The 19005-nt window shown below is 42.3% G+C and overlaps 1 protein-coding gene across 1 annotated transcript in view; it reads left to right on the forward strand.

Moving 5' to 3' along the window:
* Window positions 1-19005, forward strand: part of PRKDC (protein kinase, DNA-activated, catalytic subunit) — a 178103-nt gene that overhangs the window by 113849 nt on the left and 45249 nt on the right. The window contains exons 57-67 of the mRNA XM_026456198.1: window positions 277-466; window positions 2113-2313; window positions 4562-4674; window positions 5738-5869; window positions 8142-8321; window positions 9591-9796; window positions 12512-12650; window positions 14423-14611; window positions 15262-15486; window positions 16658-16766; window positions 18540-18651. Of these exons, the coding sequence (XP_026311983.1) occupies window positions 277-466; window positions 2113-2313; window positions 4562-4674; window positions 5738-5869; window positions 8142-8321; window positions 9591-9796; window positions 12512-12650; window positions 14423-14611; window positions 15262-15486; window positions 16658-16766; window positions 18540-18651 (1796 nt within the window). The remainder of the gene's footprint in view (window positions 1-276; window positions 467-2112; window positions 2314-4561; window positions 4675-5737; window positions 5870-8141; window positions 8322-9590; window positions 9797-12511; window positions 12651-14422; window positions 14612-15261; window positions 15487-16657; window positions 16767-18539; window positions 18652-19005) is intronic.

A 19005-nucleotide genomic window follows, 5' to 3' on the forward strand; every position in this document is an offset into this window, starting at 1 on the left:
TTGGGTCACTTGACTCGCATTTGGGTTGTGGTGCTAAGCAAGATATCAAGCCTTTTTATGCAAACATTAAGAAAGTTGGGTTTTCTCCCTCAATAGTTAGCTAGTTTTTCTAGTTGGCAAATCACTTAGTTAAAACTTTTAAATTAGAGAAGATTCTTCAGCTGCATATGAAGTTATGGTAGAAATATGCTGATGGTACCATTAGATTTTAAATAGAAATATATCAGTGTTCCTTAAAAAGGAGGTTTATTTGATTTGAAACTTTCTTATGTACAGGAATATACCATTGATTCTGATTGGCGTTTCCGAAGTACTGTTCTCACTCCAATGTTTGTGGAGACCCAGGCCTCCCAGGGCACTCTCCAGACCCGTACCCAGGAAGGGTCCCTCTCAGCTCGCTGGCCAATGGCAGGGCAGATAAGGGCCACCCAACAGCAGCATGACTTCACACCGACACAGACTGCAGGTAACAGTGACCCACCCCGCCAGCCATGTGTACAGCACTCTGACCTCTGTGGGCAGCTTCTGTCACAACAGTGTTGGGCTTTTGCGAGAGAAGTAAGGGATAATAGCAAAAAGCATTAAGAACCCAAGGAAGATGTCAGTCAAAAGAGTGGGTTCCTATGACAGTCAAACTCATGGAAACAGAAAGTAGAGTGCTAGGTGCCAGGGTCTGGGGAGGAAGAATGGGGATTTATAGTTTAATGGGTACAGAATTTCAGTTTTGCAAGAGGAAAAGTGCTGTGGAGGCAGGGTGCAGTGACTCATTCCTGTTATTCCAGCTGGGGCAGGAGGATCAGTTGAGCCCAGGAGTTCTGCACCAGCCTGGGCAACATGGAAAGACCCCATCTCTACGAAACAATTTTAAAAATTAGCTGGGCATGGTGGTGCACACCTGTGATTAGTCCCAGCTACTAGGGAAGCTGAAGCGGGAGAATGGCTTGAGCCCAGAAGTTCAAGGCTGTAGTGAGCTGTGATCACACCACTGCACCCTATCTTGGGCAAAAGAGCAAGGCCATGTCTCAAAAAAAACTGTGGACATGGAAGATGGTGATGATTGTACAACAGTGTAAATGTCCTTAATGCCATTGAACTATGCACCTAAAAATGATTGAAGTGGTAAATTTTACGTATATTTTCCTTTATTTATTTTTTTGAGACAGAGTCTTGCTCTGTCGCCAGGCTGGAGCTGGAGTGCAGTGATCTCGGCTAACTGCAACCTCTGCCTCCTGGGTTCGTTCAAGCGATTCCTCTGCCTCAGCCTCCTGAGTAGCTGGGACTACAGGCACATGCCACCTCGCTTGGCTAAATTTTTGTATTTTAGTAGAGGTGGGATTTCACCACATTGGCCAGCATGGTCTCGATCTCCTGACCTCGTGATCCACCCTCCTCAGCTTCCCAAAGTGCTGGGATTACAGACGTGAGCCACCGCACCCAGCCTGTTTTGCTACAATTTTTCTAAAAAAGAAATGGATTATTTCTGACTGGAAAAATCGGAAAGTTTCAGTATATGTATGTTTTGGTTTTGATTTGGTACAGAAAGACCTAGTGCAGCAAATTTAAGACATCTTATCTCCAAAGCAGAGTAGGGGTAAACCAAATTCATTTACTAGATTTACAGTTATTAAACTGTTCTTTCTCAGATGGTTTAACTGCTTCCTTTGATGAGCAAAGTACAAATTGTAGAGTAAAATATCTTAATCCTTTTACATAAACTCTTTAACGTTTTTCCTTTATGTAATTTTTTTCACGTTTTGTTGGTTCTGGAAGTGGGACTAATTTGAATAATCACAATGGGAATTCTGTGACACTAATATTACAAGTCAGGGGCTCTTAGCACCTTTCAGTAGATAACAAAGTGTTATTCCTGTGGTGGGAGTAAGTGGCATGTTTCTTACTTTACAAATGGGGACACTGTGGTCCAGGGGCACTGAGGCCCATGCACCCGGTTTTCCTTGGGGCATACCCTGGGATCTGACAGAGCCTCTGCCCAGGGTTGGAGGTGAGCACGGAGGCCTAAGGTGCTACCAGGTGTGTCTTGGCAGGTGGTCCTGCCCTGTTTACAGAGCTGGGTGGTGCTGAGTGCCTGACCTCTCTGATCACATGTTGCAGATGGAAGAAGCTCATTTGATTGGCTGACCGGGAGCAGCACTGACCCGCTGGTCGACCACACCAGTCCCTCATCTGACTCTTTGCTGTTTGCCCACAAGAGGAGTGAAAGGTTACAGAGAGCACCCTTTAAGTCAGTGGGGCCTGATTTTGGGAAAAAAAGGCTGGGCCTTCCAGGGGACGAAGTGGATAACAAAGTGAAGGGTAAGCTGGGTTGCTGAGAATGCTTAAAATAGCTTTCCCACTAATTACTGCAGAGCTCAGGTCTGGGGACATTTCTGACTGTATCCATGTTTCCTTGTAATTCATAAGCCCCTTAAAATTCAGTTAATGTTGCCTAGGCACTTACCATGCTGAAGACATTGTTTTCTGGGAGTTCCAGAAGAATCCTTCAGTAAGTTATACTTGATCCATTGTTGAGTGACTTTCTGGAGCATTAGGAGTGGGTGAGGCTTTATAAAGGGGTGGTTGTAAGATGTAAGATTGTAAGATGAGGTGGAATTAGCAAGCACGGTCTAGGGCGAGAGGGCTTAATGCAGGTGGAGAATGGGGAGAGCGTCCTAAGAGACTGGGTGGAGGAAGAGCATTTGAGAGGAGCCTTGAGCTGGGGGTACGGGAAGGGAGAGGATGAAAAGGACAGGGATGGAGAAGTGTCGGGGTGGACAGGCTCAGATCAATTCTGCAGTCCAAGTGAAGGGATGCTTCAGGGCATGCTAGAGTAACGGCAAAGGGTGCTGCAAAGACAGGCTTGTGGGTGTGGGGGGGTGTGTCGAACCTCAGCTTTAGGAAGCAGCCTTGTAACGCACCAAGCAGAGGAAGGTTCGGGGACTGAATGCCCTTCCCTGAGGTTTGTGTGGGGCAGAAGTGGAGTGATGGGGACTGGGAGGCAGGGGCCACAGGCACCAGGACCTGGTCTTGGCTAACTGATGACCAGAGCTAGATGGGTGCTGAGAGGCTGGAAGCAGCTCTTTGTGAGAAGTGTGGCTCTGGGAGGGAACAAGGGCCCAGAGGAAGGACATGTGCAGAGAGGAAAGGGCCCATGACAGAACCCTGGGGAAGCGCCAGCAGGGAAGCTCAGCTCTGTGGAAGTAAACAGAAGAACTTAGAAGCAGAGCTCACTGCCTTCTTGTCTAATCGTAGGAACTGAAACACAGGCAACATAACTTGCTTTACTCCACCATTTTCTGTCATACTTTTCAGTCACAAACCTGTGGCCCACACACAGTTCTCTAAATGGAACCGGGAGAGGTCAGTGTGGCCCAACTTTTGGCACCTGCTGTGAGTTGGAGTGCTGGTGGCTGTCATTCAGGTGGAGCTGCCTGGGCACTGAGAATGGGGGTCAGCAACAGGGAGCTTTCTCTGGGAGCTCATGGTTTCATGGCCTAGTGGGAGTGCTGCTGTGGACCTCCATATGTGGGGGCCCTGGACTCCCTGCATTGCAGGGCTGCGGGCACCATCCTCCTTGGGGATCCTTTGTGGGAACGTGGGTCTTTTATCTGTGGATGCTCTCGGGATCTTCTCTTTTAAACCAGCGTTCTGACATTGCACTCAAGTGTCCTTGGGCGTAGGTCTGTTTCAGTCTGTTTTTCTGGGCATATGGTGGGAGCTTCCAGCCCGCTGACTCTCACCTTCCAGTTCTGGAGCATCATCATGGGTGATTTTGTTGAGTTCTTCACCTCAGTTTGCTGTTTTCTCTTTGGAGTCGTAGTGCTTAGATATCACACCTGCGTGAGTGTCCTTCTGAGGTGTCATATTTTTCCCTTTGCCTCTTTTCTGGGAAATCCCTTCAACCACCTGTGCTTTTAAGTTATGACATGTTTTAGTTTCCATGAGTTTTTTTTCATGCTCCGAACATTTCTTCAGTTCCTACTCTTGTCTTTCTGATAAATGATCATGTTTTGAAATTTTTTCCTGCATGATCTGCTTTTAACAGTTGCTCTTTCCTTGTTGCTTACTTTGGTTTCTCTCGTTCATATTCGAAGCCTTCCTTAGAACCTGTCGTGATTTGGAGGTTAAGGCTGATATCTGCCAGGCACTAAACAGGCGTTTGGAATCATACGAGTTTAGGAGTGCTGCGGTCACCTGTCCCTGGTCAGGTTGCCACAGTCCGGAGGGAGGATGGTCTGCACCGGGTGTTGAAGCCTCCGAGGCAGCTCCTCTCTTGTTCAGTTAGCCAGAGGCAAAGCACTCACAGGCGAGTTGGGCTGAGATTCAGAAGGTGGCTGCGTGTCCTCCCTGGGCCTCCTTCTGGAGGGGCCTTGCCCGTTGTCATGCCTGCTGAATCCACTGCTGAGCAGTTCCAGTTGCAGCTGTGGCCCCTGCACTCCTGCTCCCATCGCTGCCTCTGCGGCACCTCTAGGTTTTGTCTTTGAGGAAACCCGAGGTGAAAATGAACCAGCAGAGCCAAGTGTCTGGGCAGTGGGGAGTAACTGGGCCTGCTTTCCCTCTCCAGGTGCAGCTGGCCGGGTGGACCTACTGCGACTGCGCAGACGGTTTATGAGGGACCAGGAGAAGCTCAGTTTGATGTATGCCAGAAGAGGCATTGCTGAGCAAAAACGAGAGAAGGTTTGTATTTTGTCAAGAATTTGATCAGAACGATGCAGTTTCTGTCACAGGATACAGACGAAGTGAACAAGCTTCCTGCCAGACACTGGCTCCAATGTCACCTGCAAACCAGGTGGCGGGGCTGCTCCGAGCCAGCCTCCTGGGGTTCCCCCAGGGGGATGCAGCCCCCACGGCACCCTGGTGGGGGTCCAGGAATGCGCCCCGTTCTCTCCGCGGGTGGAAGCGTGGCCGACCTGGGATCAGCAGGCTGATCCTGGGCCCACCTCAAGGCCCGCACCCTGGCAGGACTTCACTGGCCCTCGCTTCAGGGACCAATGTGGCGGGAGGGCAGCTGGGGGCTGGGACCCACGGGGCCCCGACGACAGGTGGCCAGGCAGGCCTTTCCGTGGCGTGGAGATGCTGTAGCCGCGGCGTCCATTCCATCTAGATATGGGTCATTAAGATGCATTTGTAAGAAGAGGGTAGGACGGATCCCTGACGGTGCTCAAGTTCAGCGCCAGCCGCTGCCACCATGGGAGCGGCTCCATCCACATCTGGGTGTGAAGCCCTCGATGTGGGGCGCTGTGCCGGCCCCCTCCCCAAGCCCTGCCGCCCAGCCATGTTTGTGGAGCCTGAGGCCTCCCGGACTGCGCCCCCGAGGCACTAGTTTGCCCCCTCGGAGGGGAGCCTTGGGCTCTGCAGCTGCCTGGGAGCAGAAGCAGTGGGAGAACAGGACCTTGAGGTGGATGTGGGCACCGGCTGCCGGCTTCGTTCTCCGCGAGACTTTCCAGAGATGCAGCCCTCCGCCTGTTTTTAAATACTTCTAAATCAAATTTTCCGATTTTATAAATATTCTGATTATAGTCAATGTTTAAAGCCTTTCCACTGCTTGTTGTGTAGTGATTTTATTTTGGATGCAGCGTCTGCCCTAGATGGTAAAGCAGAGCGACTAAGCCTCTGTGAGCATCAGTTCCCACTGCTTCGTCCTTGTGGTTCAGGGGATTTTGGCAGCCTCATAGCTCATGCACGACTGGTTTCCTTCAGTGAGAATGTTCATCGTCTACTTTGGTTCTGGTGCTTATAGGAAATCAAGAGTGAGTTAAAAATGAAGCAGGATGCCCAGGTCGTTCTGTACAGAAGCTACCGGCTGGGAGACCTTCCTGACATTCAAATCAAGCACAGCAGCCTCATCACCCCATTACAGGCCGTGGCCCAGGTCAGTCCTTGCCGCTGCGTTTTCTGTTGACAGGTTAAATAAAAATCTGTTTCCAGTTTAGGGGTTTGCCTATGTGAGGAAACATGGCTGAGGCTGTCCTGCAACTTAGATTAGGTGTTGGTTTCTCCTCAACAGTGGGCTTAGTGTAAAGACCTTGCTCCAAGTTCTGACTCTGCCATTTCCTAGTTCCATGACTTCTTTACCCATGCTGAGACTCTGAGAACATCAGTGCTGAAGACGTTATTTATCATTATTTATCAGGATTACCATTGCATTTGTCTGAACAAAGGGAGCATAAATGAAGGAATTTGTACCTAGCACTCAGGAATCAGTGGATTGTAGACATGGAAACCCGTCCACCATGTGTTACATAAAAACAGGAGGTTACCAAACAGGTCTAAAAGTGTACACACCAGTAAAAGACACGTGCCAGTGACTTATCTCTTTATGGTATAATTGTGGACGATACTTATTTTCTTTTTTCCTAAACCACATTTTCTGGGTGCTCTATTCTGTTCCATTGGTCTGTGTGTCTGTTTTTGTACCAGTACCATGGTTTTTTGGTTACTGCAGCCTTATAGTATTGTTTGAAGTTGGGTAGTGCAGTGCTTCTAGTTTTGTTCTTTTTGCTTAGGATTGCTTTGGCTATACGGGCTCTTTTTTGGTTCCATGAATTTTAGAATAGTTTTTCTAGTTCTGTGATAACTGATGGTAGTATGATAGAATTAGCATTGATTCCATAGATTGCCTTGAGCAGAATGGCCATTTTAACAATATTGGTGCTTCTAATCCGTGAATATGGAATGTGTTTCCCTTTGTTTGTGTCATTTGGTGATTTCTTTCAGTGGTGTTTTTAGTTCTCCTTGTAAAGATCTTTCACCTTCTTGGTTAAGTGTATTCCTAGGTATTTTATTCTTTCTGTGGTTGTTGTAAATGGGATTGTGCTTTTTTTGATTTAGCCATATTTTCTAAAATTTTACTACTCACTAGAACTTCTTATAACAAGATAAATATATCACTTAAAATATACAATAAGGAATAAATCAAATTTGTATGTTTTAGTCATACATAGCTTTTATCAAAGTATAAAACTTTTTTTTTTTCAAAAAAAACTTTTTTTGTGTTTGATAGATATATTTTTTTAATATTAAGTATAACCTTAAATCAGTAGAATTGCACAGTAAACTTTTCAAGTATTTAATTTTTGGCTATGGTAACTAAGTGTAAACCATTGCTTTTAATGTTCTTTTCAACAATATGCAAAAATCACGCTTGATTTAAGAATATTCATTTAATAATGTAATTTGTTCATAAAACATCAAAAATGGATTACCATTATGTTGTAAACATAATTAAAATAGGTTTTAGACATGAAAAAAGAACTTGATCCCAAAAAGCAGCACAAGTCTCACCTCCTTCAGAGGCAAACATGTAGCATAATTAAAGATATTAACAGAATTGACCTGTCAGTTATAATATGATAGAAAATTTATTAACAGGAAAGATCCCTAGAAGATTACACAAAATAATTTTTAAACTTTATTTATCATGCTTAACATGCCTCCATTTAGCAAAGATAGACACTATATTGCCAGGAACTGTTTTTGGTACTAATGTCACAGCATGAATAAATAAATAAAGGGAGTATCCTGGCCATGAAGTGTGCAAGGGTTAGGGCTATAAATGATTAGGTAGTGTGCTGTTTGAGGGAGCTGATGCTCAGAAGAAGCATCTGATGGTTTCAGTAGTTTAAAGTGGTCAGGTGGTGGGACCTTGAAAATTAACACTGGCATTTTATTTAAGCTGATCAGTTATTTTAAGCTTTACCATGGTGCTGATAGGAGGAAAATACCTAAACATTTAATCTTTCTCTGAGATTTTATGAGGTGCTGCACTAAGCACTGTCTGTGCATCATCTGGGCTAATCTTCCCCGCAGCACACTGTGATGTGTTCTGGTAGCCCCCATTTAAAGATTGGAGACCCAGACTCAACTCAGGAGTGAAGCTATGTCATTACATATTGATTAAGCCAGCTTTTAAATTCATTTCTCTGGGCCAAAAGTCCATGTTTCCATAACGCATCAAACAGATATATTTGGTTAAATTCCAAATGCTCCCTTTGTCAATGCCTGTTAAATCTTTCCAAATAGAATTGAGAGGTATAATAGATGTGTTTGCAACAGTCTGTATTTTCCAAGCTCTGATAGTTATTGGTGATTTATAGCATTTTTGCTTCAGATCCTAATTTGTCTTTGTTTTGAATTTTTTACAGAGAGACCCAGTAATTGCAAAACAGCTCTTTAGCAGCTTGTTTTCCGGAATTTTGAAAGAGATGGATAAATTTAAGACACTGTCTGAAAAAAACAACATCACTCAAAAGTTGCTCCAAGACTTCAATCGTTTTCTTAATACCACCTTCTCTTTCTTTCCACCTTTTGTCTCTTGTATTCAGGTAAAGTCTGCACACACTTCACCAAATATTGTTTGCTGTGGCTTCATATGGCCGTTCCGTCGTCACTGTGTTTCCCATGTTGAAACTTTTGATAACCTGGTGTTTAACAGAGTAGATGTACTGTTTGGGTTACCTCCTCCCAAATGGGTAGATGTAATTTATTTTTTCCCCCCAGAAAAACCGATATGTGACAGAATAACCAGAAATCAAACATGTTATGTTTTATTTTGTAGTAAGCCAGTCCCCTCAGTGTTTTTGATGAAACCCTTCATTTATTGAGTTGTTTTTCCTTATGTAGTCTTTCACCAAATTCTTTCCTGCCTCCTGACTGCTGTCAAAAGGTGTTGACTGAGTACCCGCCTGGCTTTGTTCTAGGTGGTTGAGCCACATCGATGAAGAGGCAAAAATTCCTTTCCTCCTGACCTTACATTCCCATTAATAGATGGGTAATAGGCAACCCACAGGGAAATGTTAAACGGGACGTTAGGTTGTAGTAAGTGTCATAGTACTTGAGTAATGGGGAAGTATTAAAGCAGTGTAAGATAGTAATGAAGCAGGTAAGCAGGTGCCTCTTGATGGGGTAGGGTGTGTGTGCCTAGATGCAGTGGTCAGAGAAGTCCTTTCCAGGGCAACACAGCATGAGCAGAAAATCTAATTTAATATTCAGTTGCTACTTAAATATATTTGTCAGAAGATTGTTTTTCATGTAAGAAATGTTTTCTGTGCCATTCAAAGTATGGGTTATATAAAATTCCCTAGTAGAACATCTTTTTGATTCATTTTAGTATTTTTGTATCTAGTGACCTTTTCTGAAATAATTACTAATTTATATTCTTCAGTATTGTTTATCTGTAGTATCGGTTTACAAACGAATTGGGTAATACTTTTCTGAAATGAAATACTTAGTTTTTCTGTTTTATTCTTTTTGATGGAACGTGAAACTCAGTATAAATTTCTTTTTATACATTAGCTCTGTTTTTTATTGGTTTCTAATTTATGTGTGTGTGTATATGTTATCTTCATATTTTGATAGTGCTTTTCTTGCTTTAAATTGATCCCTGGATTGGAAGTGTAAAATTAAAAGGTCATTTCCTCCTTTGAGCAAATCATTGTGGGAAAATGTGTTAATAGCATTACACAGAGAAACTTCTGGTGATAGCACTACTTAAACATCGGTACCTTTTATGTTTAGTAAAGTCTGTTACTCCTTGTGAAAACATAGTCCAAGTACCACAGGCTAAACAGCTGGTTTTATGTGTGGTTTCACAGGACATCAGCTGCCAGCACGCAGCCCTGCTGAGCCTCGACCCAGCAGCTGTTAGCGCTGGTTGCTTGTCTAGCCTACAGCAGCCCGTGGGCATCCGCCTGCTGGAGGAGGCTCTGCTCCGCCTGCTGCCTGCTGAGCTGCCTGCCAAGCGAGTCCGCGGGAAGGCCCGCCTCCCTCCTGATGTCCTCAGATGGGTGGAGCTTGCTAAGTAAGTGTGAGGTTGAGTACTCTTGGGAGCACACTGGATTTGACCAAAGCAATATGGAAAACACTTGGCTTCACTTGGCAGAAAATGAACTATTAAAGCTGATAGCAACAGTAGTGTGAAATTTAAAAGAAAAAAAAGTCTTTCAGGCTGAGTACCATTCTCAAAGTCAAGAACAGTTGTCACATCAAGCAGTGTCTTGCTCAAGGAAAGAGAATGTTATTGAAACCTGCTGATTTCTTTCAGTATACGATTTTTTGGACTCAGTGTTATTCACCAAGTTGAGTTTCCCGTAAAGTGTAGCTGTGAATCATAGTTCCTAACATTTTATGTTATTTCCTGCTTCGCTACCCTGAATAGTGGATGATTTAGTATTTTCAGCAGGACTTAAGATTTTAGAAAGAGTTTAAATCAGTTAATTTGGGATAAACAGATTCCATTTTCTAGTTACACCATTTTCCATTATGTCTCATTCTTCCCTTAGCTGTGATCTCATCATATGAAAGTCTCATTCTGAGGAGGTTGTTAGGTTAAGATTGAAATTTAACTTGAACTTCATTTTGTAGTGCACATTTTTAGGGCTTTAGGTTCTAAGAGAAAAGATAGTAAAAGTAAGGGAGGGGATCCTTGTGCTTCCTGCTACTTTGTAGTTAATTCATGTCTGTCTTGATTGAGCACTGAGTGTACAAGGTGCTGTGCCAGGCACTAAAGAGATGTGAAATTGGGTTAAACATTGATCACAGACTCACAAAACTGGCAATCCAGTAGGAAATATATGTACTTTACACATAATAAATCATAATTGAAGTAGGAGATGGTGAGCACTTAGACAAGATAAAATGCCAGGGCCATTCAGAGAGTGCCTCTGGGCTATGCTGATTTTACCTTGGAACCGTTTTCTTCTATTGCTTCAGATGTGTAAGTGAACAGGAAGTGACACCTTGTATGTTTACTATTTCCAGGAGTGGTAAACATACATAATGTGTATTTACTAAGTAAGCGGAGCAAACAACTTTTAAGGGCCTAAACTTTAAACATTTTTTTCTAACTGTGTTAAGTACATTCTCATGCTTGTGTGATATTTTTGCATTCATTTCTGAGCATTGTGAACAAGTTTAGTGTTTTTTGTTTTGTTTTGTTTTTGAGACAAGAGTCTTGCTTTGTCGCCCTTGGAGTGCAGTGGCACGATCTTGGCTTACTATAACCTCTGGCTCCTGGATTCAAGTGATTCTCCTGCCTCAGCGTCCCAAGTAGCTGGGGTTACAGACACATGCCAGCACGCCTGGCTAATTTTTATATTTTTAGTAGAGAAGGGGTATCGCTGTGTTAGCCAGGATGGTCTCGATCTCTTGACCTCATGATCCTCCCGCCCCGGCCTCCCAGAGTGCTAGGATTACAGCCGTGAGCCACCACACCCGGCCTTAGCTTTTTTTTTATATGTCATGACCACTATTTTAACCATGTTACAGTGAACATAATCCAGGGACCTGGGAACCAGTATAGGGGTACGTAGGTGTTGTCTTTCCTGAGACATGTATGTAGCTCTCCCTCTTCTTTGACTCTGACGCCATGAGCTACTGCTCCACCACCTACCTACCCACCCACCTTTACTGCTGATTTATTACCCCTAACATTCTGTAATCAGGGCAATAAGAGAGCCACATCTACCAGATTTTATTGAATTCAGAATTCATAAGCTCTAGGAGAGAGCCCATAGGGCTCTTTTGATGTAAATCCAAGAGACTTAGTACCCAGAAGGAAACTGAACAGCAGGAGAACTAAGGAGGGAGCAGTCCTTGGCTGGCTGGTTCAGGAAGAAATAACATTTGGGTTGAGACTGCAAGATGGAAAGAAATTTCCTGGAGGAAGGGAACAAACCTAATAAACACTTTGAGAATATCATGGACTGGGAAACTTGATTGAAAGGGTGAAGCCAGAATTTTGTTAAAGTGAAGAAATGAATGAATACTCCAACAAATTGAGATGGTCCATAGAACATGGATTAAACATGGCATCAGTAGTCAGGATTATTTTTTCTTTGCTTCCGGGTTTTTGGGGGCTAGACAAGGATTCCAAATGGGTCACCTGCAGATATTTTCATGGATTAATACTGGAGAACCTTATGTAATGACACATCTTGTATACTGTGAACCTTTGATATTTTCAAATTCCACTTTTGGTTTGTTTTGTTCTGAGGCGAAGTCTTGCTCTGTTACCCAGACTGGAGTGCAGTGGGGCGTTCTCGGTTCACTGCAACCTCCACCTCCTGGGTTCAAGCAGTTCTTTGCCTCAGCCTCCCAAGTAGCTGGGACTACAGGCACGCACCACCATGCCCAGCTAATTTTTTGTATTTTTAGTAGAGATGGGGTTTCACCATGTTGGCCAGGCTGGTCTGAACTTCTGACCTCAGGTGATCCACCCACCTCAGCCTCACAAAGTACTGGGATTACAGGCATGAGCCACCACGCCTGTCCCAGATTCCACTTTAAATGCACATCTGAATAAATTCTGCCTTATGTATGATTAAAGTTATAAAACCTAGGGGTAACTTCATAGTTTCTTAAATTTTATATTTTTAGCAAAATTAAAGTAACATTTTATGTCTCTTCTTTTGTTAATATAATGTGTGGCAACTTGATTTACTATCATTTCATTAGAATAAATACTTTTAAAATACTGGGGTGTTCATTGATTTGGCCTTTTTGATTTGTTTTGTAGACTGTATAGATCAATTGGAGAATACGACGTCCTCCGTGGGATTTTTAGCAGTGAGATAGGAACAAAGCAAATCACTCAGAATGCATTGTTAGCAGAAGCCAGAAGTGATTATTCTGAAGCTGCTAAGCAGTATGATGAGGTAAGATTGATCTCTGGCAAAATATGACATTTACTACAACACTTTTGTTTTCTGCTGAACTATAACTTTAAGCAAAACAAGGTACAGCAGATCCTTGTTGGTTACAATGTTGATGAGGAAGAAAATTGGTTTCCTTATAGGGTGTTCACTTAAGTGAGGGCCTACCATACTATGAAACTGTATATTGTTTTTCTGTCTGCTCTTACACAGTTTCTATTTGAATAGGTTGTTTTCTTTCAGTTAGTTAAAAAAAAAATTATAAAGAAGTTGTATTAGGCTGTTCGTGCATTTCTAAAGTAATTTATAAAGAAAAGAGGTTTAATTGGTTCACAGTTCCACGGGCTATACAGGAAGTAAGGTGCTGGCTTCTGCTTGGCTTCAGGGGAGGCCTTGGGGAGCTTTTACTCATTGATAGAAGGCAAAGCAGGAGCAGGCACTTCATATGGTGAAAGGCAGTAGCAAGAGAGAGACAGTTGGGGAGGGGGTGCCATATACTTTTATTTATTTAGAGACAGAGTCTCATTCTGTCACCCAGGCTGGAGTGCAGTGGCATGATCATGGCTCCCAGGCTCCAGCAGTCCTCCCAGGCTCCAGCGATCCTCCCACCTCAGCCACCTGAGTAGCTGGGGCTTCAGCCATGCACCAACATGCCTGGCTAATTTTTAAAATTTTTTTGTAGAGACGAGGTGTCACTATGTTGCCCAGGCTGGTTGTGAACTCCTGAGCTCAAGCCATCATGCCTGGGCCTCCCAAAGTGCTAGGATCACTCATCACCAAGGGAATGGCCCACTTCATTCGTGAGGGATCTGCCCCCATTGATCCAAACACCTCTCACCAGGCCCCACCTCTGACATTGAGGATTACATTTCAACATGAGGTTTAGGTGGGGACACATATTCAAACTACATCAGAGGTAAAGAAGTATTTGGGCAGATGACTATAAGTTCAGTTTTGTACATTTTGTCAGTGGCTATTCAGGTGTAGGTGTTGAAATTCAGGGTCTGTGACCTGTGAAACTCTTCAATGAGCAGTCCAGGTTTTAAAATCCTCTGCAATTTTCTACAAATGTCCTGTATTCTAATTTTATTGTAAGAACTTGTTATGTGGTAAATAACCCCGAGTAGAGATATAAATCAAGTTATTGTGATTAAAAGTATTCAGTCTTAGTAATTGGTTTCATTGGTAAGTTTCTCAGAGAAATGTCTTCTTCCTAGTTAGGATTTGTGTGTGTGTGTGTGTGTGTGTGTGTGTGTGTGTGTGTGTGTGTGTGTGTGTGTGTTTTTCTCTCTCTCAAAACAGGGTCACCCAGGCTGCAGTGCAGTGGCATGATCTCAGCTTACTGCAGCCTCAACCTGCTGGGCCCAGGTGATCTTCCCACCTCAGCCTCCCAAGAAGCTGGGGCTGCAGGTGTTTGCCATCACACCTAGCTAGTTTTTGTGTTTTTTGTAGAGACAGTGTTAAGCCATGTTGCCTAGGCTGGTCTCAAACTTCTGGCCTCAAGTGACCCACCTGCCTTAGCCTCCCACAGTGCTAGGATCACAGGCGTGAGCCAGCGTGCCCAGCTGGGTTTTTCTATTCATTTAGTACTGTAAAATTCCTTTTGGTTTTTCTTCCATTCAGTGTTACTCTGAATAGCTTCTCTTTTCTCTCTCCTTGCCACAAATCTGAAAATGATTGTTTTTAGTGTGATTGTTACATTCTTCCTTTTTACATGTTCTCGTTGGTATTCTTTCCAACTTTGTAAAATAGTTTTATTAACTTTTCTCCGCCAGGCTCTCAATAAACAAGACTGGGTAGATGGTGAGCCCACAGACGCCGAGAAGGATTTTTGGGAACTTGCATCCCTTGACTGTTACAACCACCTTGCTGAGTGGAAATCACTTGAATACTGTTCTACAGCCAGTGTAGACAGTGAGACCCCCCCAGACCTAAATAAAATCTGGAGTGAACCATTTTATCAGGTGGGTAAAATTATTTTTAAGTGATTGAAATAAATATTTTAGATAGGTGTTTAAGTTGTTTAAAATGTTTCAAAAACAGGTAGTAGTTGTGAAGCACCAGGGAGTTGCATGACCTGACTCCACCTACAAACCCCATAGTATCGTTAAATCTCTTATCACTTTTAGCTAATCATCTTTTCAAAATGAATGCAATGCATTTTAAAATAAATATTAACATTCCTAGTATGACTACATGGGAGAATATTTACTGTTGTCTCTTATATTACAAGAAGTCGCCCCAGATCACTGACTAAACACAAGCCTCCCAGCTCCTGGGACAAGAGGCTCTCCTGGTTTCTTCACACCATACCTATCCTGACTGTGCTTGTAAATTCCTCAGTTTGTATGTAACATCCAAATCATCTTCCAGCTAAAAGTAGTCCCCAATTTTTTGTAGAACGCATTCCTATATGTTTTGTGGTTACAAAACAAGCTATTTTAGATGAATTTTTTTTAAAAATTAGAGATTACTGTTTCAGACATCAGACATCATCGCTTTGATTCTAAATCTTGATCTATGAAAATATAGCAGAGAATATTACAGAAATAAAATAATTAGACATACTCCAGTTGGCTTTCTGTAGTTACAAGTATATTTTTATGTTCCTTAGGAAACGTATCTACCTTACATGATCCGCAGCAAGCTGAAGCTGCTGCTCCAGGGAGAGGCTGACCAGTCCCTGCTGACATTTATTGACAAAGCTATGCATGGGGAGCTCCAGAAGGCTATTTTAGAGCTTCATTACAGTCAAGAGCTGAGTCTGCTTTACCTCCTGCAAGATGATGTTGACAGAGCCAAATACTACATTCAAAATGGCATTCAGAGTTTTATGCAGGTAATACTATATATTATATATATGTGTGTGTGTGTATATATATATATTATAATGTGGATCTATCTGAAATATACTATTTCTAGGATATTTTTAAAACTCAGTAAACTCATGAAAAAAATCAACAAAAATTTTCAAGTACTATTTTCATACCACCTATTTCCTTCTTTCTGTTCTTCCAGTAATGCTGTTCATTCTGTCATTTATCTTAATGCCTTTTTTAATCTTTTTTTCCTGTTTTAGAAAGGTTTCATTTTTTTTCCCTTTTGTTACCTTTCTCATACTCTTAAAGAACACTTGAGAGTAGGGTTTTTTTTTTTTTGAGACTGAGTTTCCCTTTTGTCACCTAGATAGTGGAGTGCAATGGCACAATCTGGTTCAAGTGAGTCTCCTGCCTCAGCCTCCTGGGTAGCTGGGATTACGGGCGCTCGGCTAAGTTTTGTATTTTTAGTAGAGACGAGGTTTCACCATGTTGGCCAGGCTGGTCTTGAACTCCTGATGTCAGGTGATTCACCTGCCTCAGTCTCCCAAAGTGCTGGGATTACAGATGTGAGCCATCGCTCCTGGCCAAGAGTAGACTTTTCTATTTGGGGTAGCGGAATGGAAGTTTGTTTACTTTGTGGAGAAGAGTGGGGGTTGATCTTCCCTGATTGTTTTCTGCCACTCTTTCTTTCCTTTTTGCTTTTCTCCAAATCTTTTCCTGACAGTTGTTTGTTTGTAAGTGAATGTCTTGTATAGAGTTTATTATAACATTTAACATACGTTAGTGACATTTAGCATAGAAGCAAATTCATTCATTGTTTTCATTTTTATTTAATGTGTTGAAGTTGATTAGCACTCTTGAGGAAGTTTATCAAAAGAAGAATTGGCTTCTGTAGTCAGCAGTTTTACATTATAGGATGTTGGGATTATTAAAACTTGGTGGCAAGTTGAGGCAGTGATAGCCTGGTGATGTCAGTTTTATTGATTTCATTGAGCCAAAATGTGACTGAAACCTTAAATTATTTTTTTTTAATTTAAACTGTTAACTGTGTCTGTGACCTAATTATTAACCATTCTGAGGCATATTTATAGAATAATTGCTACATTTCATAATTTAGAGTACTGTTAAAAACTTAAAGTCACAGCTTGGTTTATAACACGTCATTTGTAAATGCCCTTTTTTTTTTTAAAGAATTATTCTAGTATTGATGTCCTCTTACACCGAAGTAGACTCACCAAATTGCAGTCTGTACAGGCTTTAACAGAAATTCAGGAGTTCATCGGCTTTATAAGCAAACAAGGTAATTTTTTTCATCTGTCATTTTTTTCATTTCTAATTGTGGAAGAGTTTTAGCATCTAAATTATTTTCTGCTTAGTGAAAGTGCATGTTTCTTAATGTATGGGTTGGAAACTCTATCGAATTTCCTTTACAAATATATATTTTCAGATCATTGAAATAAATGTTTAAAATGGTCAGGCAGTGTTCTGACCAGGGCTGCAAAGTGAAAGAAAACATGCTGCCTACCTTAGTGAAGCTTTTGGAGTAGTGGGGTGACTCCAGAGGACACCTGCCCACAAGGGTAGTGGGGCCCACCCTGGCCTGAGAGGGTGCAGGACTCTTGGAGGAGGGTGCTGAGCAGTGGGGAAGAGGCAGGGGCTTGCAGACAGAAAGCTGTGGTGCCCATGAGGTGCACACTGAGGGTACTGGGTATCCTGGTTTGAAGGGAGGGTGGGAAGGCTGCGGGCAGCAGGGCCCACATCAAGAAGGCCTTTGTATTGCTGATGAGTGGGTTTTATCCCAGTGCCTATGGGAGGTCACCCAAGAATCTAAGGGGAAGAATACATCTTTGCAAAGGTAAAATGTTTTATTTGTTAATCTGAATTTCATTTTTGTCTTAAATAATTAAAAATAATTACAAAAGATGCTTTTCAGAATACTAAAAAGATATATATATCTACCTAGTTATTTTCTATTTTAATTTTGGAAAATTATTTTTCAAGTACATATTAATGATGTATCATTTATTAAGTGCATTCTACTTTCAGGAGCTATGTTAATCTCTTTATCAGTATTACCTAGTCTTTTTTTTGAGATGGAGTCTCCCTCTGTCACCCAGCCTGGAGCACAGTGGCACAATCTCGGCTCACTGCAAGCTCTGCCTCCCAGGTTCATGCCATTCTCCTGCCTCAGCCTCCCGAGTAACTGGGACTACAGGCGCCCGCCACCACTCCTAGCTAATATTTTGTATTTTTAGTTGAGATGGGGTTTCACCATGTTAGCCAGGATGATCTGGACCTCCTGACCTCGTGATCCACCTGCCTCGGCCTCCCAAAGTGCTGGGATACAGGCGTGAGCCACTGCACCCGGCCAGTGTTTCCTAGTCTTTATAACAACTTCACGAGATGGATTTTTTTTCCTCCTCATTTTTTAGAGGCTTATAGAGATTGAATGACTTGCCTAAGCTTATATAAGTAAAAGATTTAAATTTTGAACCCAGAACTGTCTTATCTAAGCTTGTGTTCCTGACTGCTGTTTTCCTCCAACAGAAAGAAAACACATTAGCAATGTGGATTTTCAGTTTCATAAAGATTATTATGAATCTCTTTTCTGAGACCCTTGAGGCCAGAATGTTTTGGACACTAGAAATATTATCTGTGTACATGCCAGGGGCTAGGACAGTATTCTATAACTCTCCAGCTTAAGTTACGAATATTCACATTGATGCCATATACAAAGATTTTTTTTTTTTGCCAAGAAAATTTGCTGCAACCCTATGAAAATCTTTTTAGTTATCAATGCTTTTTAGATTTTGATATTACAGATGGACTGTAGACCTGTAATAAATGTAAAAGGAATTTGTGCATGTTTATTTCTCCATCCTTAAGCAATTGAGTTTAAATGTTAGAATACATTAAATTTAGTATGGTAACTTTGTGTCCTTTTGTGAAAGAAACGACTTTTTTGTAATTTGGGCAGAAGTCTGAGTTTTCTATTTACTGATAATGACCTTACTTTGTCATTTGGTCTTATAATTGAGCTGTGGGTATAGTCACCCTCTAATACTATTTTTAGGCAATTTATCATCTCAAGTTCCCCTGAAGAGACTTCTGAACACCTGGACAAACAGATATCCAGATGCTAAAATGGACCCAATGAACATCTGGGATGACGTCATCACAAATCGGTAAGACGTGGTCCCTTTGAGTCAAATGTGGATTGTTTTTTGAAATTGTTGGAATGGTTTTTCTTCCAAACCATGGTTTAGAGAAATGTGGGATTTGAGCCTAGTGCAGCTGTTTTCCATCCTTCCTGTTTCCCATGTAAGTAGTTTCCGATAGCGCTCTCTGTGTCTGCCGTGTCCTCTTTCCCGCTTGCCCTGTGGGGATGCTGCTGTCGGGAGGTACTGGTGGCTGATCCTGAACCTGCACCTCCAGGAAGGGAGACAGGGTCAGTGTGCATTTGCTCCTCTCACAATGGAATGTTAAGTAGTTAGATGACAACAAAGACGACGACTACATAATGATTTTTATTATCCGAT

This window comes from Piliocolobus tephrosceles, chromosome 7 (assembly GCF_002776525.5).
Source record: "Piliocolobus tephrosceles isolate RC106 chromosome 7, ASM277652v3, whole genome shotgun sequence".
In the NCBI taxonomy this organism is placed as follows: Eukaryota; Metazoa; Chordata; class Mammalia; order Primates; family Cercopithecidae; genus Piliocolobus; species Piliocolobus tephrosceles.